The sequence below is a fragment of the Mustela nigripes genome, chromosome 1 (genome assembly GCF_022355385.1).
Source record: "Mustela nigripes isolate SB6536 chromosome 1, MUSNIG.SB6536, whole genome shotgun sequence".
Taxonomy (NCBI): domain Eukaryota; kingdom Metazoa; phylum Chordata; class Mammalia; order Carnivora; family Mustelidae; genus Mustela; species Mustela nigripes.
This window is the reverse complement of record NC_081557.1, coordinates 85,362,456-85,388,574: the sequence shown is the minus strand read 5'-3', so window position 1 is coordinate 85,388,574 and position 26,119 is coordinate 85,362,456. Positions and strand designations below refer to the sequence as shown.

At 53.9% G+C, this 26,119-nt stretch overlaps 3 protein-coding genes across 3 annotated transcripts; 1 reads left to right on the top strand and 2 right to left on the bottom strand.

Moving 5' to 3' along the window:
* Positions 1-4,412: 4,412 nt before the first annotated feature.
* Positions 4,413-11,145, top strand: NRGN (neurogranin). The gene is made up of 4 exons (XM_059392221.1): positions 4,413-4,603; positions 9,415-9,641; positions 9,898-9,915; positions 10,318-11,145. Exons 1-2 carry the CDS (start codon positions 4,589-4,591, stop codon positions 9,634-9,636), a joined length of 237 nt encoding a protein of 78 aa, XP_059248204.1. The 5' UTR covers positions 4,413-4,588; the 3' UTR covers positions 9,637-9,641; positions 9,898-9,915; positions 10,318-11,145.
* A 253-nt stretch (positions 11,146-11,398) lies between these two features.
* On the bottom strand, positions 11,399-16,296 carry VSIG2 (V-set and immunoglobulin domain containing 2). The gene is made up of 7 exons (XM_059392206.1): positions 16,116-16,296; positions 15,372-15,535; positions 14,553-14,760; positions 13,594-13,752; positions 12,551-12,670; positions 12,291-12,435; positions 11,399-11,586 (listed from the first exon to the last, which is right to left on the bottom strand). The coding sequence occupies exons 1-7, from the start codon at positions 16,174-16,176 to the stop codon at positions 11,454-11,456; spliced, it is 990 nt and encodes a 329-aa protein (XP_059248189.1). The 5' UTR covers positions 16,177-16,296; the 3' UTR covers positions 11,399-11,453.
* A 1,058-nt stretch (positions 16,297-17,354) lies between these two features.
* ESAM (endothelial cell adhesion molecule) lies at positions 17,355-25,759 on the bottom strand. Its single transcript, XM_059414595.1, has 7 exons — positions 25,597-25,759; positions 21,897-22,084; positions 20,674-20,875; positions 20,315-20,470; positions 18,808-18,930; positions 18,408-18,534; positions 17,355-18,169 (listed from the first exon to the last, which is right to left on the bottom strand). Exons 1-7 carry the CDS (start codon positions 25,664-25,666, stop codon positions 17,854-17,856), a joined length of 1,182 nt encoding a protein of 393 aa, XP_059270578.1. The 5' UTR covers positions 25,667-25,759; the 3' UTR covers positions 17,355-17,853.
* Between the last annotated feature and the right edge of the window lie 360 nt (positions 25,760-26,119).

Sequence of the window (26,119 nt, the reverse complement as noted above, 5' to 3'; positions counted from 1 at the left end):
AAAACACAGAATTCAAAGTTAGAACTCCTGATTTTAGCCCTCGTTCTGCAATTCACCTGAGGGCTAATTCCAGATAAGTCATTTCGCCTCTCTAGGCCTTACTTTGTCCTCAGGAGAAGGGGTTAAAAATACCAATACTTTCCCATGCAGTTCTCATGAGCACCAAATTAAATCGTGAATTTGGTAGCACTTGGGAAAGCTCTATTCCAATATTATTATTCTGCTCTGAGTTTTGATCTAGAGTTTTCCCTTGAATGATGATATAAGCTTGGGCAAGTTCTTCAGCCTTTTTGCTCCTCCCTCTGTAAATAGGAAACATACGGCGGAAGTCACAAGTTTGTTTTAAGAATGAAATGGAAGCACGGAGCTGATGTGGTGAACACAACACAGGACGCTCAGGAGTGCTGGATCCTTCCGCTGTCTTTCCAAGTATCTTAAACCCTCTCTGTTGGGTCCCTAGGAGTCCCCCACACACAACAGAAGTTTTAAGAAGTATTTTCTTTTCTGGGTAATGCTACTTATGATAGTGATACTGCTGATGATTGCTACCAACTGTAGGTGAGGAGCACTCAAAGGTCAGCGAATGCCCAGCAACCCCGATTTGAATGCACCCCTTGAGCCATCCATGGTGCTTTCTTCTCCCCTCCTTTAGGATGGGTGGGGTAACGGTGGGAGGAGGCCTCCAGTCTGGCAGAGGCCCCTTTAAAAATGTACCCGGGCTCCTCCTCTGCCAACCAAGTTGCTAAAAATACTACTACAGCAAAAGCTGAAATATTTGCAGAGAAAACTGAATTTCCTGCTACCCCCTCCCCCTCCATTCAAATGGGTGAAATCCTGACCTAAGAAACCCCCAGATCAGCTCCACCAGAGGCATCGGCCTCCGACTTTCCACCCCCATCTTATCTTGGAGTGCCTCTGTGGGCTTGAGCTGGGATGTTATGTTCAGAAAATGCCCACTCCAAGGAAGGGAAGCCGCAAGTATTGGCAAATAGCTTGCCATGTGCCTTGGCTTTTCTCTCTGCTTACGAGGACCAACTCTCTCCAAATCCCCCACCATCTGTCCCCAGATGGAACCGTATTGGACCCCAGAATCTTCCCACTAATCCATCCCTTATCTTTTCTTTTGTCTCAAATCTCTTCCTCTGCTGGCCTTGGCTTTGACTTTGTGCCCCTCCCCTGCCATGCTCCCTGATGGATGCAGCCCCCCTCCCCTACATGCCCAGGTTCCCTCTCTAACCTGGCCCTCCAGAGTTCACCTCCTTTCCAGGCTGCCAGTTCCTCTCCTTCAGTAACTGTGGGGGCCGCAGAGTTTATGAAATTCGAAGAAGCACGGTGGAAAGCTACAGGGCTCAAGTCCAGCTGGTTAAAGGTGACCCTCCAAAAGATGACCTTGGCACCCAGGTCCTCAGCCAGGCAGATAGTCTAGTCCCTCAAGGGGAGTGTCATCTGGTACTCCTCTGCCAAGCTCCTGAGCTTTGCAGAGTGAGGCAGCCTGCTCCTTAAAGCAACCAGACCCAGACATTCCACACAGCTCCTGTCCCTTCTCCTTGCTCATCTATTTGAGCAGGGGCTCAGAATTCCACCCAGCCCAACTTGCTGGCGAACCCTCAGCACCTAGTCCAAAAGAGGAGGTCCTCACCAAGAAAGCCTCAAGCATGCCCTTGATACATGATGGAAAAGGGGTCCACTGTCATGCATATCTTTGGATATCAGTGGGTGGCAACGGGCCCACAGTTTGTGTCTCTGTGGTTATGTGAGCAGGGCTTGTTTCTGTGCCTCTGGGTCCGCGCGTGTGTCATTTAAATGAGGCTGTACATGTAGCTGCTTCTTCCTCTGGATTATTTGAGTTGTGTCTGTCTTCTGATTCTCGTCTCTGCCTTCCTCTCTGTCTACCTTTTCCTTACCTTGGAGACTGCCCATCCCCCACGGCAAGCTCAGTGGCCAGTTCTGCGTGGGCGCCTCAAGTGGGCTGTTGCTGAAATGCTTGTTTTGAGGATAGAACTGACAGTTGCCATTCTGCTCTCCCATGGGCCCGCCAGTGTTCAGGGACGCCCTCACCCCACACAAGGGCAGCTTTTAGGAAGAGGGAAGGGCTGTGCTGCCTGTGTGGGAGTTTAGGGGTGCATGTTGTAAAGAGAACCCCCCCCCTTCAGCTCTGACCAGCAGGAAGAAGGGCCCAGAGGCAGCGCAGCCTGCAGAGGGATGTTGCCTAGCAACTTGGGAGACTTTACTGCAAACTCGCTAAATCCCGAATTCCTCAGCTCTAATTTGGGAAGAGAAAAGCAGAGTCCAGGCCTGATATCCATTCTGTCCCCAATTTCCTCCTTCTTTTTCGCCTCTGGATTCTAGATTTGAAGTCCAACAGGAACCGGCATAAGCTAAGGCCCCAGATGTGCCCCTCATTTAGGCAAGGGGCTGAGTTCCCAGGACATCCTGCCATTTGGTGGAGGTGGGGGGGATAGAACATGTGCCAGAGACAGATTGGGGAACAGATTTTCAGTTACAAGGGTGGGTGGGTCCCAAACATGCTGGGAGAGACACCCCGATACCCCAAGCCCTGGAATCCCAGCCAGCATCCAGCCCAATTTGGGGGACCAAGCTGACTAACCCTGTTCCCACCATGAGTGGCCACCAGAATTTCCCTCCCACTCATTTTCCCTTTGCCAAGCAAAGCCTGTAGCCCAGTCAGGTAGGAAGGAAGCATGCAACAGCCATGCTGTGACTGGCCAGGGGCTGTGGCTTCACTGCAGTGCTCTTTCAGGATCCCCTGTCCCAAGCAGAGCCACAGGACACTGTCCCCTCCTTGCTCTGTTTCTGCTCTGCTCCTCCTTGCTCAGCCTGCCTGAGTAGCCTTCCCTCTTCTGGGACCTTAGCTGACAGAGACTATATTTTCCTCAGATGTGGCCTACCCTATCCACTTAACACAGCATGCAGCCAGCTCTTACACCCTGACAGGCTGGGGGGCCCTGGTCACCACAGATGCTGCTGCTCCACCATGCCTGTCCCATATCTCCCTTTTCCAGCCTCTCACAAAGCCCACATCCTTCCTCCACCATGGACCCCAAAAGACAACGATTTTTTCTATTTCCCAATACTTAGGGTTTCAGGTATTTTTCTTCTTCCCAGGGACAAGGTGAGAGTGGCCAGTTTCATGTTTTATTTTGAAGCAATGGATCAAGGTTAGGGAGGGTTGCCTGCGTGGCTCAGCAGGTTGAGCAAGGGACTCTTAGTTTTGGCTCAGGTCATGAACTCGGGGTGATGGGATCAGCCCCACATCGGGTCCCCACCCCCCCTTAGCTTGTCCCTCTCCCTCTGCTCCTCCCCACCCTTGCTCTCTCTCTCTCTCTCTCTTTGCCTCTCTCTATTTCTAAAATAAATTAATTTTTAAAAAGACATTAGGGAGATTCTGGTCTGCGGAGTGGGAAGGAAGGGTATCTCTCCCAAGTTAGTATCTATGCATAAATACATACATTAGATAGATGGTAGATAGATAGTTAGATAATAGGTAATGGGGACATAGCAGGTAGGGTGATTACCCACCTGTGTAGGCGGCGCACCGTCTGCATTTATCTGCACAGCGTGTGTACAAGATCTATACAGTTATTTTTTTTTAAAGATTTTATTTATTTATTTGACAGACAGAGATCACAAGTAGGCAGAGAGGCAGACAGAGAGAGAGGAGGAAGCAGGCTCCCTGCTGAGCAGAGAGCCCGATGCGGGACTCGATCCCAGGACCCTGAGATCATGACCTGAGCCGAAGGCAGCGGCTTAACCCACTGAGCCACCCAGGCGCCCACAGTTATTTTTTTTAGGTCGTATCTGTAGAGTCTGGATGTAGCAGTGACCGGTTTAGCCAGCCGGGCAGGGCCATCTATGCACATGTGGGGCTTGTGAGCTTTTGTGTTTAATGTGTACTCACCCTCAGGTTCTGTACTGACAGCTTTCTTGATTCCCTAGCAGAGCGAGGATGGGACTTCTTAAACGCACGTCTTAGGGGGCTTTTCTTTGAGGACTGGCGAGGGTGAGGAGGGAAGGAGTTAGAGGGAGCCATATTTGGGACTCTAAGTTGTGGAAATGTGGGGAGATGGGTGAGGGGTGCGTGGTTTTCCACATATGGGTGGGAGGGGTGTTGTGCCCAGATGTGAGTGTGTTTGTGCCCGGGATGTCGGGGCCTCCTTCTGCCTGCGGCGGCGTACATCTGCCTGGCAGTCTGCCGCCTCAGCAAACAAGGGGGTTGAATTTGGGAGGCTGGGGTGTGTAGGAGGAATGGATGGAAGTGTGTAGGCGGAGGGGGGGGTTGGGGCAGGAGCGGGAGCGAGGCGGAGGGAGCAGGGAGGGGGCGTGGTCCTCCCTGCAGAATCCCCGCCCGCCCTGCCCGAGGCTTCTCCTGATTGGCTTCTCCACCGAAGGGCTCAGGTTACATTCGCGAGCGGAGCGGAGCGCGGGAGAGAGGACCCGAGAGCAGAGCGGCTGCTTCGGTGCTGGTCAGCGGGCACCCCAAGGCCCCAGAGTCCCCACCCAGCACCACACAGACCCCACCCCCGCCCTGCGCCAGCCTGTACCCCAGCCAAGGACCCCCAACACCAGCATGGACTGCTGCACCGTAAGTTAGAGGGCCGGGGGGACCGGCACTCAGCTTGATCTGGGGCAAGGGGCTCCCAAGAACCCCCTGGAGGGAGAGTAAGGGATGGAAGTGCATTTGAGGGTGCTGAAGACCGAGGAGCAATAAGGGGTGCCTGCTGAGACGTGGGTGGTGGGTGGTGGAAGGTACCAGCCTGACTTGGAAGCCCTAGGAAAAATGCTCCCTAACTCGCGGGGGCGTCTGGACGCCCATCCGCCTGGCAGTCCAGGTTGGACCGGGGACTCTGCAGGGTTCCGCAGCTGCGAAGCTGCAGGTTAGACGAGAAGAGGAACTTCCCCCAGAGAGACGCTGTAAACTGTAGCGAAGCTGCGGCGACTCCTTTCCGTCTCCTTTCCTCTAGCTTTCGCCTTCATCCATTCCCCATCCCACTGCCGCCACCGTGGGTGGGCAGACAGGATGATCTCCGTGACCCTCGTGCACTGTACAGCGCAAGGCCGGAGTTTGGGGGGACAGTCAGTTCATATTGGTTAGCTTAGGACTGATGATGGGCAGCAGAGAGCCTAGTCAGTGTGGTTCTGGGGAGGGCTTGGCCCGTCCCCCAACGCCTTCTAGCCCCGGAGGGGGCTGGGTGAAGTGACCGCGAGAGAGCCCTGCTGGCGAGGCAAGGAAGTGTCTGCAATTTGTCAGCGCCCACACGGAGACCTGGATGCTGCGAGTGCCTGATGCCAAAGTAGGTTGCTGTTAAGGTGACTTGGGTATGAGAACGCCTGGCCCAGGACCTGGCTCCTTGCACACTAGAGGAGTACAGTGATCATACATATATCAAATGTGTTTATTTTTAATTTTAATTACTATTTATTTTTAGACCCTACATATGGAGAAAGGCTACTCCAAAGTCCTTGCATTCTTTGTCATTCAGTCAACCCAGCTAAAGATACCAGAGGTTATGACTTTACCTGCTCCCCACCCTCCACCTTATGGCTTACAAAAGAAAAAAAAAAAGTGAGGGGGCGCCTGGGTGGCTCAGTGGGTTAAGCCTCTGCCTTTGGCTTAGTTCATGATCTCAGGATCCTGGGATCTTTGCTCAGCAGGGAGCCTGCTTCCCCCTCCCTCTCTGTCTGCCTCTCTGCCTACTTGCGATCTCTCTCTGTCAAATAAATAAATAAAATCTTAAAAAAAAAAAAAGTGGGGTTTGGAAGGAAAGAATAACCCAGTTTATAAGAGGTGAAACTTCCCTATGTCTGGGTACCAAGAGGCAGAAAGAACTTAGAGGTGAATCATTGTGGTTGTTATTATGATTTTGATTCATTAACATCAATAATATTGGTCAATTTGTGATTGTTTACCATGTGTCTGACTTTATATTTAATCATCAAAACAACCCTGTGATACCCTGTCCCAGATCTGCAGGGCTAAAAGACTAAGCAAGAGATAGCACCATGGTCAGATTGTGTGGGGCGGGGGAGATAAGAAAAAATAGAAGAGGTGCAGGGGCAGATGGCCGGGGCAGAGAGCTGGTACAAGGCTGGGACTGAGCCTCTTCCTACCCCATCCCCATTCTGTGGAGGTGGACTGAGAGCTGGAAGGGACCTGGGACATGCAGAGAACAGAGTGCATCTGGGGTCTAGAGGCAAGACTGTCTTTTTTTTTTTTTTTTTTTTTAAAGTAAGCTCTATGCCCAACCCCCTCAATGTCAACCCCCTCTTGCATGAGCCAGCCAGTTACCCCAAAGCAGAGCCCTCTTTATCTTTCATTCTGGGGCTCTCCTTGCTGACCATCTGACCTGGTGTATGGTAAACACTTAATCCTGCCTTATTTCCTTCTTGTCCCTTGGTAAGGAGGCTCAAACAGAAATGAGAAGAAAACAGTTTTTTGTTTTTTGTTGTTTTTTTTTAAGATGCAGAGCTGCTGATTCAAATGTACCAGTTGCTGATTTACACAGTCACATATATATGACTTCCCTCCACTCACCTAATATGAAAAGCAGAGACATTTTTTTGGATCCCACTCCTTTCTTTTACTGAGTCTGGTTGACTTGATCTAGCTGAACTCCTAGAAATAATTACCTGCCCTGAGGCTTCTGAATCCCATCCCAATTAGTTAGCTCTGTGGCCTTGGTTAAGTTACAAAATGTCTCTGAGGCTGTTTTTGATCTCTGAAGTGGGGATTAAGTGAGGTAATGTATGCAAAGCATAGGGCCTAGCTTATAGTAAGCAATAGGCAGGGATAATTTTCTTAAAAGATTTTCTTTATTTATTTATTTGAGAGAGAGATAATGCAAGAATGAGGTGAGGAGTAGAGGGAGAAGCAGACTCCCCACTGAGCAATGAGCCCTATGCAGGTCTCAGTCCTGGGACTCCAGGATCATGACCTAAGCCAAAGGCAGATGCTTAACTGACCGAGCCATGAGCCATGCAGGCACCCAGGCAGGGATAATTCTTAAGGCCTTTAGGATTGGGGACCTAAAGGATTTATCCCTCTAGGCCAAGTTCCAGTTGCAGCTGAAGAAACTGAGACACCCCCCCCCCTCCCCGAGGTGAAGTGGTATGCCCACTTGGGACCAGAAGTCATGGTTCCTGTTTGACCCTCTAGAGCACATTCTCACCTCTGGTTCATACGGAGCTCTCAGGCTTTGGAAGGCACCAGCCCAGAGCCGAGACCCTTCCTGGATTCCATTTATTCTCTCTCTGGCTCTGCCTGTGGACAGGCCACTTAGCAGCTCTGCCCTGAGAATTAAGCTGGAGGGAGAAGGAGCGGCTCTGGGGGAGGAGCTGTGTATTGGGTAGCTCTGCCTGTTGTTCCAGGTTTCCATTCTGGATCTGGCTGAGGTGGGTAGAGACAGCATGTTGGCCACAGCGTGGTTGGGGAAGAGACCCCTTCCTCCCTAGCTGCTGGCCAAGGATAAGTGGGTCAGGGATGGGTTGGTTGGTTGGTTTTAAATCACTGTTCCCTAAGGATATTCCAAGAGAGACGTGAGCTCTGAGAATCAGGGAACTCAAAAGAGTTGTTTCTGATTACAGATGGAGAATAAGAGGTCAGAGAGAGAGAGAGAAAGAGAGAGAGCTAGACCTGCAGAAGACAAAAAGAATGCCAATCCTGTCTACAACCATATTGGCTCTTAATAACTCTGTTTAACTGCATTTAAATCAGTTGTGGGCATCTTGAGCACAAATGGCAGAACTGTGAAGTTCAGCATTGTGAAGTATGATTTTTAAAGCAGTAGAAGTCCTTGGGGGGGGGGGGCTAAAGACAATGCCCAGAAACCAGAGGGTCAGATCAAAAGAGAAATGCCTTTTTAACTCCATAGTAACCATCTACATCCCAACCCACATTAGTGCTTTGCATAATATTAAGCAAGAAAGGGGCTCAGAGACTGAGGCCCTCTCCATTCCAGAGCCTTACCTCTAAAATCAATACCATCAAGTCCCTAACCTTTGCTTGTCTCAGCTAGGGTAGGCTGTGGGAGACAGAAACCTGAAGACCGGGGGTGGATATGATTATTATAGGCTGATCCATATGAAATTGAATTTTGGGGGTTTTTTTGGCCAACAGAAACAACTATTTCGTATCAACTTATTGATTAAAAGAATCATCATAATCGCTACCATTTATTGAGCAACTAGATTGTGCCAGACAGTGGATGTATATCATGCTGTTTATTCTTCCTCACAACCCATAGAGTAGATACGATGATTTTGATTGCAAGTGAAGGAGCTAAGACAAGAAAGCATTAGGTAACACGAGGAAGAGTTTGGCTCATTTTCTTGACTGCCTTTGCTTATCCTACTGAATAGGGGTTGAAGATATACTCTGGACTCTGACATGCAAGGGTCAGAATCTTAGGTCCATTAGTAACTATCTGTACGACTTCATGCAAGGTTTATGAACACTTGAATCATCAGTTTTATTAGCTAGGATGACAATAAAAGGTGCGTCATAGCTTTGCCGGGACTAAATAAAATAATGTCTGTAAAACATTGTGTTACTGTGCCTGGAACAAGAGAAGTACTTAATGGATAGCTATTGTCATAACGCCTTTCTTCTGGAGCACACAACACCAAGGGCTTCTTGCTCCTCCTTATCTTTCCTTTGTCCTTTTTTGGAGTGAAGCCTTTTCTCTGTAGCTTCTTCCAGACCACCTCCTCTCTGCTGTTTGAGTACCTCCAGGGGAGCACTAGAAAAGGAAGAATCACTGGCAAAGCAGTCTCCAGGCCTCTAGCTCTAGGTGGAGGGAGGCTGACTTACCAGGGGTTAGCCCCACCTTCACCCTAATTCCAGCTTTGAGCCCTGATGTGATCTTAGCTAGGGAAGGGACTGGCCTGATCCTTCTACACCCTGTCCCAGGGAATCCTGGACTCAGAAGGGGCCCTTCTGAGCTGGAGGCACCCTCTAAGGACGTGGGAGGAGCAGCCACGTCCGGGAGTCCCTGCCGCTGTTTACTTTGCTCCTCCCAGCCCATCCTCCATCAGCTCTGCTGCTCTCCAGCTCAGCGGATGGTGATGGACCCTTCCCTCACTTAGGGCTATTTGGCTGTCTTGTACCCCATTCCACCGTGCAAGACTCTTTCCCGAGTTGGAGACCCAGCTGTTCACCTGACCCTGACCCTAACTTTTTGCTTGCCTCTCTCCAGAAGGGACACACACACACACACACAGCAGCGTGCACGGCCCTTGCTCAGCTATTTCTCCACACCCGCAGCTCCCCTCTCTGCGCTTCCCACTCGCGCGAGGGGGCTCCCCCTCATCCCGGGCTCCTCACGGCTCTACTCCTATCTCACCCTCGCGGGGTCTCAGCCCAGTCACCCCACGAGTACCCCCCTGCCCCGCCCCCAGGAGAGCGCGTGCTCCAAGCCGGACGACGACATCCTAGACATCCCGCTGGACGATCCTGGCGCCAACGCAGCCGCTGCCAAAATCCAGGCGAGTTTCCGGGGCCACATGGCGCGGAAGAAGATAAAGAGTGGAGAGCGCGGCCGGAAGGGCCCGGGCCACGGGGGAACGGGCGGAGCTGGGGGCGCCCGGGGAGGCGCGGGCGGCGGCCCCAGCGGAGACTAGACCAGGTGAGGCGGGCAGGGAGCGGCGGGCGGCAGGTTCCCCCCTTCCCAAGCCTGGGGCCTGCTGAGAGCGGCCCCGGTTCCCCCACGAAGGAACCCGAAGACTCCGGGCGGGCTGCGGGGTGGAGAGAAAGCTAAGGGTGGGGGACTCACATCCGAGACCTGGGGTGGGTGGCCGGGAGGAGGCTGAGGGCGCTGCTGGTCCCGAGAGCTCACCTGTTCCTCTCTCTCCTCCCTCCCTTCTGCCCCGCCCTGGACGAAGAACTGAGCATTTTCAAAGGTAATGAATACGACTCGGAAGCGGGTGGGAGGCCTGAGGTTGGCGGGGAGAGGAAAGGACCAAATCCCTCACCCTTCCCTCTGTCCGCCCTCACCCCCTCCCAGCCTGCGGGTTTTCTGATACATCAGAACGCCTGAGGCTGCGACAGGGACACACCTGGACCAACACAGAAACGCAGCCACCCGCGTTTGGCTGCACAAACTCGGCCTGAGGCTATAAACACCGTGCGGCGCACACACGCACTGGCCGCGGGCTTGTTTTGGCTCAGTGGCTCGCGTGGGGGTTCTGGGTGACCAGGGCCCCCTGGCGCTCGCCGCCCCGGTGTCCTGGTTCAGGAAGGGAGAAGGAAGGGGGAGAGGAAGTCGCGGGGAGGGCAGGTGCTCAGACCTTCTCTGTCCTCAGTTGCCGAGGAGAGATGGATGCCGCGTCCCCTTCGCAGTGACGAGACTTCCCTGCAGTGTTTGTGATCCTCTCCTTCCCACCAGCCTGCCAGCTTCAGGAGCCCTCCCTGCGTCCCCAGAGACCCCCCTCTCCCAGGCAGGCTCCGTCGAGGAGTCGCTAAGTCCGTGCCCTTTTAGTTAGCCCTCCAGTCTAATATGGTCCCTATTCGCCCTTCCTTCCCACCCTAGCCCCAAACGCCGCGCTCTCATATCTTCCTTCTTTTGCTTCTCGCCCACCTCTGACCGCACCCCGCATGCAGCTCTGCCTCCGCAGCCTCCGTGCACTTCCCTGCGCGCACTGCGGAGGGCGCCCTAAGCGTCGCCCAAGTACACTTTAAAAAAAAAAAAAAAGAAAGAAAGAAAGAAAGAAAAGTCCTTTCGTTCTGTACTCAGATAAAGGGGGCGCTCTGCGTGTCCGTGCTGTTCGCGCCCCAGCCTAGCCCCAGAACTTTGGCTCTGGGGTGAGGAGAGAGGGAAAGAGGGTTTTTATGGTGTTAAATACCTCCTGTTCCGATCGTGAGGGAAAGTACCAAGTACCTATTTCGCACCCGAGCCCACGCCTGCCTGTAATCTGCTTCCCCTCTCCAGCTCTCCTGTTGTTTATGCAAACGCCAATCGCCTGGGAGGCTCGGTAGGAGGAGTCTGCCGCGGCCCCGCCCCCGCCCCTCTAGCCCCGCCCCCGCCGGGCTCCTGGGGCTGTGGCCCGAAGGATTTTTATCTCCGTGTGTGCATGTGACCGTGCTGGGTTGGAATGTGAACAATAAAGAGGAATGTCCAAGTATTCAGAGGGTGCCGGAGGGAAGGGAGTTTGGGTGCACAAGGCCATCACCTGAAGCTTGAGCAAATTTCACTTGAAATTTGAGGCGAGGAGGGGGAGAATAGGGGAAGAGGACCTTGTTAAAAACCTGCTTTCTTGGAGCCAACCAGACTTCCCACCTACAGCACCTCCTCTAGGACTCCAAGCCCATTCCTTCTTCTACTGGTGATATTCTTTGTGCCGCCTAGAGGAATTTGCTATGTCGGCAGAAAGAAGAGCGAGACAATATGGTGCCCAAAGGCTTTAATTCTTGATACTCCTCCGCAAGGATGAGGGGGTGATCAGACAACCATAGGGAGCTTGGACTTGGTGGTCGTCACACTGTTGGCAGAGGGGGGCCTCTCCAGGAGCCCTTTGCTAGAATCAGCTCTCACGGATGTTTGCTCAGAAATCCCAGGCGCAGTGGCATCCTCCCTGATAGAAGAAAATTTTTTAGTGAAGGCTGGGGGTATCCCTCAAGGGACCCCCACCAATTCTCTATCCTAAAGACTTGAGATTTTTACTGTGCATGACAATCATCTGTGGAATTTGGGTTGAAATGAAGATTCCATGCCCCATCACGTGTGCGCGGGAACACACACACACACACACACACACACACACACACACACTGCTTCAGGAGGGATATAGGAAGTAGCCAGAATCTGAATGTTTAAGAAGCCCCTGGTGTTTTTTGTCCAGATAATCTGAATACCACACGTGGTGAAATATTGCTCTGAGCCCTCTTCTGGACCCCACGACTGACCGCTCACGCTCACGTGGGTGACCAAGGCAGCTTTTCCCACACAGAACTAAACTCAGTTGAAGTCTCAGGACAAACGCAACTCTTGTATATGTATACGAAAAGGCCTTAAAAACTGAAAATTCTTTTAAGTATGAGGAGGGTGAGGGAAGCCATGAACCAAGTCCTCCACCCTGTGCCTTGCTCACACGCAAGTGCACTTGCTGTACCTGCCACCCCCACCACCAAATCCCAGAGCTGAGCAGCACTCCTTACCCCCAAACAACCTGAAAGATGTCAGAGTTTGAGGGCTGAAGTCACCTACTCATAACCCAAGCCCTTTTCTCCTTTTCCCCTTTTCTGTGACACCCCTCCCCCGCCCAACCCTCCTGCTCACCGAATGTCACTACCCCCATATGTCTCCTTGGGTTTCTTCCTCCTCTCTTTCTGGAACTTTATCAGGCAGAACACAGCGACTGACAGGAACAGCACACCCAGGAGCACCCCAATCACAGCCCCAGCCATTCGGCCTTTGGATGGGTCTAAAGGGGACACAAGGAACTCAGAGGAGCAGACCTTCCTTGCCCCTGCTCAGATGTCTCATGCAGCCTTCCCAGCCTGGGCCTGCCAGCCAGACCTCTGCCCAGCATCCCCTACCAGTCACAGAGAGGGTCAGCTCACAGGACGCACTGCCCATCTGGTTGGTGGCCACACAGCGGTAGGTTCCAGAATTGGTCAGGGAGAGATTGGTGAGAATGAGCTGGCCAGACACCTCATCTGGAGGGTAAAGAGGAAGGGTCCCATCATTCATTCAACTCACAGGGAGCGCCTACTATGATGAAAGCATATTTCATTTCATCCTTACCACAATCCTGTCAGGAAGGGACTAATCTCCTTTATTAGGGGGGATGGTGGCTCTGAGAAGGAAAGTAATCATTTGAGGCGACCCAGAAAGGAAGTGCCAAAGCCACTGCCACTTCTGTGTTCTTTCCACCCTGCAAAGCTGCCTTTTCAGGGGAGAGGGAGAGGGCACATTCACGGAATCGGAGTGAGATGCTTACTGGCTGATGGCAGGTTCCTGACTGGGATGGAGGGAAGGCTTGATTGCTAGAAACGGTATCTTCTGGGGTGGCCCAAAGCTCCCCCAAATGTTTCACTAAGCTGCTTACCCTCCCTTTAGAAGGCAGAACACACACCAGATGATGGGGTGGGGGGCTCTCTGTATTGATAAAGGAGTGCGCTGGGGCTGGGGTAAGCGACAGGGCACTGGAACAAGCATGAGAAGGCTGAGAAGCCAAGGCTCTTACTCTTTCTCTGGTTCCTCCCAAGACACTGACTAAATGATTCAAGCCCATCCTCGCTACTCTGCCTCCGCTTCCTCTCTGGGAAGCTTGGAAGTGATCCATGACCCTTAAGAAATCCTCAAAAGTGGGAATCATAAAAGACCCCCCTCACCTTCCACTGTCTTCCAACATCCCAGGAGTGCATGTAACGAGAAATGCTTCCAGGAGCACAGAGCTACAGATGGCAGGAAGACAGATAGGAGGGAACAATACAGACACCAGGAAAGAAGAGGGAAAGGTACAGCCGTCTGTCTCAGACCCACAGGCACAGAACTGAGAAATGAGGGGACGTGGAGTTTAGAGATCAGATTTGCCCAGGACCTCAGTCCCCTCTTGCCCGGTGCCTCAGGCCCTTACCTTGCACCATGCTGCCAGGAGAAGGTGTAGGGGAAGATCCAAGGTGTACCCAGTTGTACACTGGCCGGGGGGCTCCCTGGGAAGAGCTGCATTTCAGTGCAGCAGAGCCCCCCACAGAGGTCTGACCACTCTTACTGCACAACGGACTACTAGGGGGCACTGCAAAAATCAAAGAAAGTACCTTAGCCATCTTTTAGCTCTGCCCTGCCTCCCCATTAAGTGCTAGATTTCCTGCTCTGGCACTCCCACCAAATAGTAGTCCACTTCTGTCCACATTCCACATTTCCCCAGGAAATGATTGCCACTACTGGAAATTCTGATTGTTAGAAAATTCTTCCTCATGTTGAGCAAGAATCTGTGTTAATGTAATATCTACCCATTTGGTCCCAATTTCTGCTCACAAAGAGAAATGAAAAATCTCTCCTCCATAGGACAAGCCTTCAGATACTTGAAAGCAGTTGTAACACACCTCCTAAGTTCTCACGTTTCCATCTAGACATCCCCAGACTCTTTAATAGTTCCTGTCTGCTCATCTCTGAGCAGGTTCTGGGTTGGAGTGAGCTGGAAACTCTGCACAGAAGGTTGGTGCCTAGTAACAGGGGCCCTTTTTCCTTTCATGGTCACTCCCTTTCTCTGCCACTGACCTAAGGAGAGACAGAATCTGAGCTACAAATGGGATGTCCCCCCAAAGATAGGGTTATTGGGGGGCATAACTCAGATCTATATATGAGAAAGACTTTCTCTTGAATCTTTTGTGACTAAGAACTGAGGGAGGAGTCTTCTTCCTCCATCTTTGTGGAGGATGGAGGACTTTGGGAAGGAGGTATTTCCCCTTGGGGTCCCCAGTGCAGTGTGTGCTTGGGGTAGAATCAGGGGCTTGGGGGGCAGGGAGGACTTAGCCGGACCAGTGCAATCTTTCAGGGTACACGGGTGGCTGCTGGGTCCCCAGCCTGCCTTACCAAGCACAGTAAGGTTGATTAGCCCCAACCCATTGGTGTAGAAATCTGGAGGGTTGTTAACTTGGCAGAGGTAGGTTCCGGTGTCTGAGGGGTCGACATCAGTCAGTTTCAGGGTGGCTACCCCTCCTGTGGGGGGGTTCTGAAGTAGGCTGGCCCTCTTTGCCTTAGAACCAGTTGGATACAGATGGCCATTGGTGAAGTACAGAATCTGGGGAGAAGCAGAAGACACACAAACGTGTTTTTTGTCTGCCTGGTGTCAACTCTACAGTCCTTTTTTGAAAGCAGGTATAAGAAGGTATTAGGGGCCCCTCTTTTTATACCAGACAGGGAAGCTAATGCTCTGAAGCCAAAACAAGCAAGATCTATCTGTTCCCAAATACCATCCCTCCCCAAGTGCTAAATGAACTAGTTTTACTGCTTTCAGCTAAGCATGGGTCTCAATTTGCAGGGATTCGGGGGCCGGGGGAGTGGATTAACGCAAACATTCCTGGAAGGGACATCATTTGATCTTACTAACAATCACCAAAGCTGAGTGTCAGTGGGCTTATTAACCGAAACAGGGATAGGAGAGTTGCTTGTAGGAGTTAGGGGAGAGAGTGAGAGAGGTTGGATATACAGAGTCATATATGGGATTTGGAGTCATGCAGACTGTGGTCTTAAGAACATCTAGAAAGAGACCACTCATTTTTTTCATCCAAGCATCCTGGGTTTGCTGATCCCCAAACCCAACCTCTCTGACCAGCACCCTCATCCTGGGTGGGCCCTCTGTTCCAGCCTCTCCCAGCCACCCCCACTCCAGCGCCACCACTCTCAGCTCACGGGATGGGACTCAGAGATAGGCTTCCCAGCTTGCACAAAGCTCCACTCCAGGGCGAAGTTGTCTCCCACCGACGTGCTGTAGCTGCAGATCAGCTCTGCGGTCTTGCCCGCGGGGGTGCTCAGGGGTTCGGCGGGGACCTTCACCTCCACCGCTAGCCCGGGGCCTGCGAGACGAAGAGGGACAGGAGGCCGGCGGGAGAAGCGCTAGAGCGGAGCCAGGCCCGGGGCTGGGGTGGAGTGGAGGCCCGGCCCCAAATCCGGGGGTGGGGGTGTGGGGGTGGGGGTGGGGGTCCGGCCCAACATGCGGCTTCCAAGGCCCAGGGTTGGGTAGGGGGGCCTCCCTCCCTCCTCCCGAGCTCAGCTCCGGGCCCTCAATCACTCCCTTCTCGAAACCGGAGGTTTCCGGAGGGAGGAGCACACATCTAGGCAGGGTTTTTGTGGGTAAAAGGACCGAGACTGGGCCAGGTATGAGGGTGTGTTTGTCAGGGAAAAGAAAACAATAGTCCGGTGGTGGTTAAACCCTGCCGGGGAGGCCGGACTTGCCCGCAGGTTTTCGTGACTGTGTCTTTCACCCGCCCGCCCGGCCTTCGACGCCCTCTCCCCATCCCGCCGACAGCACCCCTGGCCCGCCCCGCGGGACTGAGCCGGCTCCCCACCCGCAGCCGGGAAGCCAGGCCTCTGCCCCCAGCTCAGCACCCCCCAACCTCCCACCTCCGGCCCCACCCCCGCCCCCTGCCTCCTCACCGCCCAGGCAGACGAAGCCCAGCAGGGCCCCGCAGAGGATGGGCCCCGGAAGCCGGGCCATGACCGAGTCCAGCTGTCTGGGGGTCGGTCTAGGCGTCTGGGTCTGGGTGAGGGAAGGCAGCGCCCAAAGGGCAGCCTCCTCGTGCAGGGCAGCCGCGAGACTGGCTATCTCAGAGCAAACAAGGGGAGAGGCCGCTGCCCTCAGGTAAGGAAATGCTCCTCCCTCCTCCAGCCCCAATACTGGAATCATCCTAGCCTCACTCCCTCTTCCTTCCTCTTCCCCCCTGTTTCTGAAACTGTCAGGTCCCGGGGAAAAGAGCAGGGCTTGGGTGGGCACCTCATGGGAAAGGATCAGATCTGGAGTGATCTGTAAACAGAGAGTGGCCCTGGAAGAAGAGGGAGGCATTTTAATAACCTGAGTTGGCAAATGGACATCACTACTTTGGTGTTCCAGAGCATGAGCCCAGGCAGAAGACCCTTTCTGACCCCTTCAGAGATTCTTATCCTTCCTAACCCTTCTTTTGTCTGAGATCCTTCTTTGGCACCTTTATCAGGCTTGCTGAGGTAGGAGTCTCCATGGAAACCACAGCCACCTCCCCACTCCCTGTCTCGGCACTCCTTGTCTGGGCAGAGAAACTGAGTCTTGGAGGAGACCCCACCCTTGACAGGACAGGCGTGGCAGAATTGGAGCACAGGCCTACATCCTGTCCTATGTCCAGCTTTCCCACACTGCACTGGAGGGCAAGATGTGTATGTTAAGGACTCAGTGGTCTGGGAGAGGGAGGAAAAAGTCAGGTTTCTCCCTCCTACCCTTAAGAGGAAGCTGGAGATTAAGAGCACCGACACCCCAAGTCTGTGAGCACCCTTAGCAGGAAGGGCACCAGGTTTCAACCCTTTCCTGCTCCGAGTGGGTTAGGGTCTTCCTGGCCTCAGACTTTTTGAGCCCTCCCCATGATACCTGAGAGCTAATGACCCTTTTATTTATTTTTAAGATTTATTTGTTTTAGGTAGAGAACGAGCAGGAGGGGCAGAGGAGAGGAAGAGAAAATCCCTGGCAGACTCTGGAGCTCGATCTCAGGATCCTGAGATCACAACCCTGAGATCAGGATCTGAGCCTCAACCGGTGGCACCACCCAGGCGCCCCCACAAATGACCCTTTTAATGACTCTAGAAGAGCTGTTCCAGGAAGTTGTGTGGAAAAGCCCTCCAGGGTTTGAAAAGGCAATATGACTCGACTGGTACTTTTCATACAAACACAATGCATCTTTATTGAAATTTGCAAAATAAAAACAAAAACACACATTTCAAGTTAGTTTAAAAAAATACCTTCCCTATCCCCTGTCCCAACAAAACCCAACCAAGACAGCAGGACAGGTTATATGAATGCAGGGAGCTGAAGTGGGAGTGACGGTGCTGTTAGATATGGAGGAGTACAGATGGAGGGGGCCTGGAGGACTCACTGGCCAGCAGTCCTTACCCAGACCAGCGTTCCCTGCAGTCATAGGGAGGACTGGGGAAGGGGGTGGGCGCTCTTCCTAATCTGAGGTCCACTTCCTCTTCTTCTACCTCCTGATGTTTGGATCTTAACTGAGACTCAGTTTTCCCATAGTAGAGAAAGATGTGGGTGGAGGACTGGGGGTCTGGAAGGTGGTCCCCCAAGACTCAAGCCTCTGAGCTAGGGCTGACCCTTACAGGAAGGAGAGAAACCAGATGGCTTGGGTAATAAGTGGCTGGACCATCACACCAGAGACCCAGCCTGACTCTGGGCGGGCACCATTACAGGGACAGCACCCATGCGGCTCAGAGCGGAGGAAGAGACTCCACCGGGGCTGGGGGATATTGGCTGAGGTTGGGCCCCATCTGTCCTGGGCAACCTGGGTGAGGGCAGGACCTGACTGGAGAGGCTGAGCGTGGGGGTCAGTGCACCGGGCCTGGGAGGACCTTGGGGGTGCCGGAGGGCTCGTGCTGAGGTGACAGAGGAAAGGGTCCCGTTCTTGGAGATTGTGTCTGAGCCCTTGGGCCAAGGCAGGGTCCGGGGAGCAGTGGCGTCCTCCCTAGTGATCAAAGAAGTGATTAAGAGGTCAGAAGCTGGAGGAGGCAAGAAGGGAGGATTTCTACCTGCTTTGTCTTATTCCCTGCTCAGACACCTTTTCACTCTCCCCGCCCTTAACATTCCCCCAATGGAATGACGTTTCAGTCACTGCCCACCTTTCCCTTAGATGACAGCGGCCTGAACTCCCAGCCAAGGGAAGCTAGGAGAACTCCACTGGGGCAGAGACCAGACACACTTACTTGATATCATTGGCCGGCTCCTCTAGGGCCTTGCTTCGGCGTTGGTACAAGAGGACCAGCCCAGCCAGCAGCCCCAGTCCAACCAGAGTGCCCACAACAGCTCCAGCAACAACCGTAGGCCCTGGCCCTGGAAAAGCCTTGGTGTCAGGGGCAGACATCCAGGGTAGACACTGGTCCCCACCCCCTCCAATCCCTCTACCCCACTGCGGCCATAAACATTTTTTTCTTCTTCCTGTCAAGCAGAAAATGCAGTGACCAGACATTTGTAGAAACATTGACCGGGACAAGCTCTTTGTCCTGTTAACAGTGAGAGGCCTCAGCAGGAGGCCTCCTCTCCTCTTGCAACCCCACCCCCACCGGTGTCCAATCTTCTCCTTAACCACACTTACCCCTCACTGACCTGTGCTCACTTCCAAGGTCACATTGCACTGGGCACTGCCCACCTCATTGTGGGCCCTGCAGATATAGACTCCAGACATGGGACTGGAAAGGTTTGTGAGGCTTAAGGATCCACGGATGGCATCTGCGGACACAATTGGGCCATCAGTCCAGGGACCCTTTTTCCCAATGGAAAAAATTCTGTCCCTTCTGGAATGTCCTCTCTGACTCTCTGGGAGACTCATCTGTCTGTTCCCTCACAGTGGTAAAAGTTGTGACAATCATCATGCTGCGAACTCGATGACCCTCCCCATTTCCACAGGTCAGTGTCCTGATTGATATCTAAAAAGCATCCAAGAGGAACTGGTGCCCAGAAAAACCCAAGCACCATGTTTGCTTTTATTTCCGATTGGCGGTGTGGGAGAAAGAACGCAGTAGGCTAGGAATCAGAAAACCTGCCGTCCAGAATAGGACATGTGACTTTAAACAGGTTACTTGCTATCCCTGGGTCCCAACTTTTTGATCTGTAAAAGGGGTAATATGACCTCCTTGATGGTGTTGAAAGGATTATATTAAATAATCATTATTACAGTTAAAGTTTATTGGCCACTTACTCTATGTCAGAGACTAAGTTTCTTACCTGAACTAACTTGCGAAAATTTCACAACAAACCTATGAGCTTGAGCACTATTTAAAAAATACAAATGATTTTTGTGGCACCTGGGTGGCTCAGTCAGTCAAGCAGCTGCCTTCGGCTCAGACCATGATCCCAAGGGTCTGGGATCTAGTCCCTCATGGGGCTCCCTGCTTAGCAGAGAGTCTGCTTCTCCCTCTCCCTCTCCCTGCTCCTCTGCCTACTTGTGCTCTCTATCTCTCTGTCAAATAAATAAATAAAATCTTTTAAAAAATACAAATAATTTTTATTATAAAAATGATCAAATGAAAAGTAGAAAGAGGGACAAAATGAAATTCCACATACCAATGTAGTTTGCTAACATTTTGCTATACTTACTTCATTTCCCTCTTTTTGTGAGACACTTAAAAATAAATGCTCACCATGAGTCCCCCCAAAATAAGGGCATCGACTACATAACTATAATACCACGGCCACATCTGCTAAGTTAATAATCCTTTAACGGAATTATCTAATACCTAATAATAATTATCTAATTATCCATATTGAAAATGTCCCAGTTGTCCCAAAACATTTTTTATAATTAGTGGGTTCAAATCAGGGCTATGACATCCCGTTTTACAAATGGAAGCACAGAGCCAAGTACAGCTAGTACACGACAGAGCTGGAATTTTAATGCAGATTATCTAGCTCAAGAGCCTCTTCAGTGACACAAGTATACAGCCTGTGAAAGTCCCCAACACAGAGCCTGCACCTGCTGGGCCCTCTTTTTCCATCCCTTCTCCCCACTCCCTCCTTCAGCCCAGAATTTTGCAGCACGAACTCCCCTTTCACCCCAGTCCCTCTGGTGCCTCTCATCTTTCCCTCCCCCAGCCACAGTCTCAAGTTCCCTCACCTAAAGCTGGTGCAAAGAAAACCTGGGCGGATGGGGGTGCCCTCTCCCACTGGTACTGGGCAGCTGGCTTACTCCTCGGGGACTGGCAGCTCAGGGTCACATTGGTCCCCACACGGGGCACACCCAGGAGACCACAGGATGGAGGAGCTGGAGGAACTGAAGCAGGGAGACAGGTTAAAAGCTCAACCCCAGGGGACAAACAGATCCCCCCCCCCCCCCCCCAAACCCCGCCCCCCCCCCCCCCCTTCTGGCACTCTGTCTGCCTCCTCTAACGTTTACACTCAGCCTTTGGGAGACAGACCTGCCTGGGCTCCCATGGGGCTGGGGAAGGTGTTGCCAAGTGTGTGCTTCTCACTCACCCAGCACACTGAGTTCTAAAGTTTTGCTGCTGTGGCTCCTTTTGATGCCTTGGTGGTCTTGCACATTCACAGAGCAGCGGTAGGACCCAGAGTCTTTCTCCTGGAGGTCCTGCAGCCTCAGTGACACGTTCTGGGAAGGCATGGAGTAGACCAGGGATACCCCATTTTTGCTTGACGTGGTCCCACTGATGTATGCCAGCACCTGGTGTGGGACACAATGCCTCCCCGTTATTCCGTGTGTGCCCTGTGCCCACAGGTTCAGCTAATCCCTCCTCCCCCAAACTGGCAGTCTTCAAGTGCTTCTCCCCTGCACTCACCTCCTCTGACCTGCCTCAGCTCCCCATTCCCCCACTGTCTCTCTCCCCTCTCTCTCCCTGCCCCTGGGTCCTCTTCCCCAGTGCTTTGTCTCTTCATTTCCCTCTTGGGGTGTTTAGAAAGGTGGTATGATGGGTGAGGGATAATGTAAACAGAAGGTATTTATGAAAGAAACTTAGATTACAGGGGGTAGGTCAAAGATTTTTTTAAATCTTTTTATCATCTTCTTCTTGAAGATGTCCCCCCTTCCCCATGTATAAATTCAGGCTCTGTGAAACCCTGGATGTACCCCTGCAATCTAGATTTCTCTCATATGTACTCCTATTTATCAAAGGACCTCTAGAAAATACTTTCCAGAGCCTTGGGAGATCCCAAGCAAATAAGGGGCTCTGAAAATGAAGTTTCATTGGCTTCCGGGTAAATAACCTCTGAGAAGAAGTCTGATATCAGGAAAGAGGATAGATGTGAGGTTGGGAAAGGAGACTGCCCCTGTGTAAAGGGGCAGGGGGACGGATTCGGGAAGAGAAGTGGCCTGTGACAGCGCCCAGAAGCACAAAGAAGGTGAAAATAGGAAGATGCTCAGCTTTTTCAAGTTGTGAGAAACTTGCCTTAACCCTTCCCTGGTCCTCAAACCCCAATCCTCGCTGCCCCTCCCCCGAAGCAAAGCAAAATGCCTTTCCACTTTCCTGTGTTTTGTGTCCTGGATTTCTAGGGTAAGTTGGGGAAAAGAAAATTCTTTGGGGGCCTCCAAGGTCAGAGCAAAAATTGAGCTGGTGAGGAGGACCTTACTTTTTCCTGAATATTCCTTCCCCATCCCCCACCCCTGGCGAACCCTCCCGCTCTGGCCACTTCTTCCCCACGCTCAGCCACAGCGTGTAGCCTCCAGTTGAGATGCAGCCCTCCCTCACCTGGTTCAGATCCTTCCCTTCTTGCTCCAAGAACCACATCACCGTGAGCAACTCCCACCGCTGGGAGGAAGATACCTGTCCTTGCACGGTGTACCACGCTGGGAGCACCACTTCTGATCCTTCCACTGCCTTCAACCTGGTGAGGCCAGAGGGCACGTGGAGCTCCAGCTGGGCCTGTGAGGGAGAGGCTGGGGACAAGAGCACAGAGGCATGAGCTCGGAGGACGGGCTCCTGGCTCCTCCACCTGCGGATCTTGCCCAGCGCAGCGGGGGGAGAGGAAGACTCCGGCAGAGTCCCACCTCTGTAGGCCTCGAGCCTCGAGGCCCAGGGACTGCTGACCTAGTGTCCTGCTTTCATCAGAACGTGTTCTCCGTAATCTCGGCCTGCCTGTGGGTTCCTAACAGGGGTAGGGACCCATTTCTGTGCATTTATTTGTATCCAGAGGAGCAGATTTCAGAGCACCAAGAAGAGGGGGCTGATTTCCACGGCGAGGGGAGAGGAAGATCTCTAAGAGGAAGGGCGTGTTGAATACTTTTAATCTTCACTCTACGTAGCCCACTTGCTCCCTCAATTTCCCCAGGGAGGGAGCCAAGAGGGTGTAGCGACGCTGGTCAGGATCGCAAGCGTTCCCCGCTCCTGCTTCTCAACCCGACGGGTGGAGGGGGTTGGGAGGCCGCCGGATTAGCGATTAACCCGCGGCTCCTTCTGAACTCACAGCTCGGAGAAAGAGACTGGAGCCGCCCAGCGCTCCAGCCGACCGACTGACCGCCGCGCTCCCCCGCCTCCCGCTCCGTCCCGACCCAGGGCCTGCCCTGGGAAAGCAGGCCCAGAAAGGGGCCCTTTGGGGGTCCAGGCGATCTGGGAGGGTCCTATGATGTCGTAGGAAATCCCGGGCAGAACTGGAACACGAACGAAGGCCTCCTGGCAGTCAAGTACAAATCTGCGTGTGTTTGGCTTTCAGGAGGTGGACCGGGGTGTCGGTTTCGAGAAGAGGACAGTGGAACCAGTGCTTGCTGATGAGGTCCAGAAACATTCACTTTTTGCCCTTCAGAGAGGCAATGGAGCAGCGGAATCCTAAGCCCTTGGGAGGAATAACCTTGGGCTTGTACCGGCCAGGCCCCAGGAGGCTAGCCACCGTAGCCCCTGGCCTCCGCACTCTGAGTCTGAGACGCCATCTCCGCGTGATGACCAGGCGGCCAAGGCGCGGACAGAGGCCGCACGCAGGCTGGGCTTTCCGCCCACCTGGAGCCGGGCTGCAGGCCCCTAAGGGCCCGGGCGCGGATCCGGCCAGGATGCGAGCCACCCCCACCGCTTTCCGCCTGCGCGTCTTTCCAGAACCCCCACCCCTATTCCTTGGCTTTCGCAGCACCCCCCTATCCATTTCCTGGCGGGTCCCTGCGGGCTGGGCAGGAAACTTGTGCCCGGTGATAAGCCAGAAGACAATGACCGGGGCGCCGCTGGACCGGAGGCTCTACAGGAGAAAACAAACTCTGCCTCAAGGAGTGTGACTCCCCCCTGGGGACCCAAGCGGACCTGGCCCGCACGCGGGTCTCGGGAGGCCAGGACTACAGGAGGCCTGCGGGCGGTGCCGAATCTCCCCCGGCCTTTCTGCAGCGCACTCCCGAGAGGCCGCAAACAGTTCCCGTCGGGAAACCTGCCTGGGGCCCGGGAGACGCTTGAGCTTCCTTCGCCGCAGGTGCCCCCAGCGACCTCCCCCAGGTCCTGCATTGACCTTTTTTCACTGGGAAAGGTGGCGGCGGTAAAAGAGCTAGTGATGGACACACTGGGGTCTGGGCAAATGCTCCCTGTCCTACGCCCCAGTGGGAAACTAAGAGCTGAAACTAGGGCACCCTCAGGCCTGGGTGTCAATGGGAGCAGAAGCCCCTTTTCGCTGGCAGGGTCCACGGTACCACAGGCAGAGGGCAACTGAGTGTTTGGGTCCGAGTGAAGGGCACAGGAACAGGCCAAGAAAGGGACCCTTCTGGCCCACTCCGAGACCGGAGTGATGGAGCCGGCAAGGCCCAAAGAAGCACAAAAAATGGGCCTGCTCCCCGAGGCTACTATTTTTAGTCGCCTTTTCTCTGAGAAACTCCCCGCTTGGGCTTCTCACGCCCCAGGGGCAGCAGCCAGCGCAGAGCCACCGAGGAGAGGAGCGTGGAGCTGCCGGGCCTCCCTGACAGCCCAGTGCCTCAGAGTCCAGCAGAGCTGGTGCCTGCCCCCAGGGCCCTGGGCCCTAGTGCCAGTTAACTCTTGAGTGGCTGGTGGAGGTCAGCAACCCCCTGGGCCGCCTGGTAGGGAGGTTGGGCCTGGGCTGTCCTTGTGAAAACTGAGGGCCAGAGTTAGGATAGGAAAAGGAGAAGTTGCAGGAGAGGTGCAGACACTGTCCAAGCAAGGAACTGGGACTTTTCTCCCTTGCTTGGCAAAAGCCCCAGCAGAGAGATGGGGGAGTTGGGGATAGAATGCAGAAGGGAAAGGGGTGCTGAGGTTGCCTTTGGGAGAAGGCAGCCAAGAAGTGAAGGGATCCAGAGCAAGCCCACCGAGCCTACAGGGACAGAAATCTGTCCAGGCTTTGGTGTGGCGGGTGTGCTGCTCGAAGTCCTCTTTGTCTAGGGACCCTAATCACTTCATGCCCCAACACTCTCCCAGCACAAATCAGGCTAAAGGGGGCATGGGTGAGAGTTAGCTGGTCCCTGTCTCTGTCCCCATCACTGTGGATGAATTTCACTCTGTCTCTCTGTATCTGTGATTTCCAACCTGAGTGAAATGAGTTAAATTTGACCTTGACAAACTCACCCTTCACCCTTCAGGAGATCCTTGAAAAGAGATGGCAAGACAGCCCCAGAGGAAGACGCTTACAATGGGTTTAGTTCTTGCTGGGCCCTTACTCTTCAGATGTCACAATGGACCATCCCCAGCTCCTGAGAGCTCCTGGAAGCCTTCAGCACTCCTTGAGCACTTGCTCCAAGGAAGCGCCCTTCTTCTCTGACTCTTTGAGGAAACTTCTCTCTATTTCCTTTGTCCGTTTAGCTCTGGGAACCAATGGGGGTGGTGGACCTCATGGGGGGGGGTCACAATTCTGCTCCTTTAGGCATTCAAACCCCTCCCCCGTTTCCTGTGTCCCAAGTGACCTCACGGTCAAACTTTTGGGGCACCTCCCTTTATTCCCAGGGCAGGAAGCTGGAGGGGGGAGAGGGAGGATCTGGACTGGGGAATTGATGTGAAGTGCGTTTGCCAAGCCTGGGATCCAGGGGATTCCTGGGGTTCTTACATATCAGCTCCTGTGTGGAGTGGGGGGACATAAGGGGGCTGGAGTTAAGTCCTTAAGCTCTTTAGCCTGTGTCTCATCTAGCCGCTCAGCTCATCTGGCCCTGCTGGGTGGAGGTGGGGAGTGCTGGTGAGGAATGGTTCGCACAACTCCCAGAGAGGTCTACCCACACAGATGCCCTGACCCTCTCTCCAACCGGGCAGAGTCCACACCCAAAGTGGTAGTTGTCGGGACACAGTGGAGATAGAAGTCAACCCCAGCCAGTGATGCCCTGGGTGGGTAGAGGGGAGAGGGAGTGTGGGGGAGGAGGGCAAGAGTCAGAGGGGGGTGGCCCCATCCATCCAGTTCCTTCATCGTGCCCAAGACCACCTTCCTCAGGGTCGGATTCATCCCATTACCCGGCTCAAGTTCCCTCCCGGAGCACGTTTCACTCACCGAGGGTACTCAGCCCCAGGAACAAAAACCGCAGCAAGCTGGTCGCAGGGGGCCTGGGCAGGGAAACCATGGCACTCCCTGGCCCCGACGGAGTAAGGGGCGCCGGCTCCGGGACACACTGAGCGACAGGTGCTGAGGCGGGTAGGCAGCTGGGGCGGGCGCAGGAGTCTGGCCACTGACACCGAGGGCGGCTCTAGCCAGAATCTGTGCGCGTGTGTCCCGGCGGCGGGGTGGGGACCGACGGGGACGGGGGGGCGGGGCGTTCGAGGGGGCGGAGGGGGCGCGGGCTTCCCGGGGGGGGGGGGGGGGGGGGCCGTCCCGGGGGGGGGGGGGGGGGGGCCCGGCCGGGGGGGGGGGGGGGGGCGGCTCCTGCGCTCCGACGGCCGGATCTCGCGGCCTCCACCCTGGTAGGACGCAGGGTGGGGTCCGGTAAGTCTCGGTGCCCCCACAGCCGGCCGGGGGGCCAGGGGAAAAGGGAAGGGGCCTGAACTCCCACACTGGGGCCATACCCTTCCCCCTCCGC

Excerpts from the sequence above, each read along its gene's own strand:
- ESAM (XM_059414595.1), bottom strand. The coding sequence starts at position 25,666 with ATGGTTTCCCTGCCCAGGCCCCCTGCGACCAGCTTGCTGCGGTTTTTG. Across the intron at positions 22,085-25,596 it reads CCTGGGGCTGAGTACCCTCG|CCTCTCCCTCACAGGCCCAG; the intron begins GTGAGTGAAACG and ends TCTTGTCCCCAG. Across the intron at positions 18,535-18,807 it reads GACCTTGGAAGTGAGCACAG|GGCCAGGGCCTACGGTTGTT; the intron begins GTCAGTGAGGGG and ends AGGCTTTTCCAG.
- VSIG2 (XM_059392206.1), bottom strand. The coding sequence starts at position 16,176 with ATGGCCCGGCTTCCGGGGCCCATCCTCTGCGGGGCCCTGCTGGGCTTC. Across the intron at positions 15,536-16,115 it reads GGGCTTCGTCTGCCTGGGCG|GCCCCGGGCTAGCGGTGGAG; the intron begins GTGAGGAGGCAG and ends TTCGTCTCGCAG. Across the intron at positions 11,587-12,290 it reads TATGGGGGTAGTGACATTCG|GGAGGATGCCACTGCGCCTG; the intron begins GTGAGCAGGAGG and ends TTCTTCTATCAG.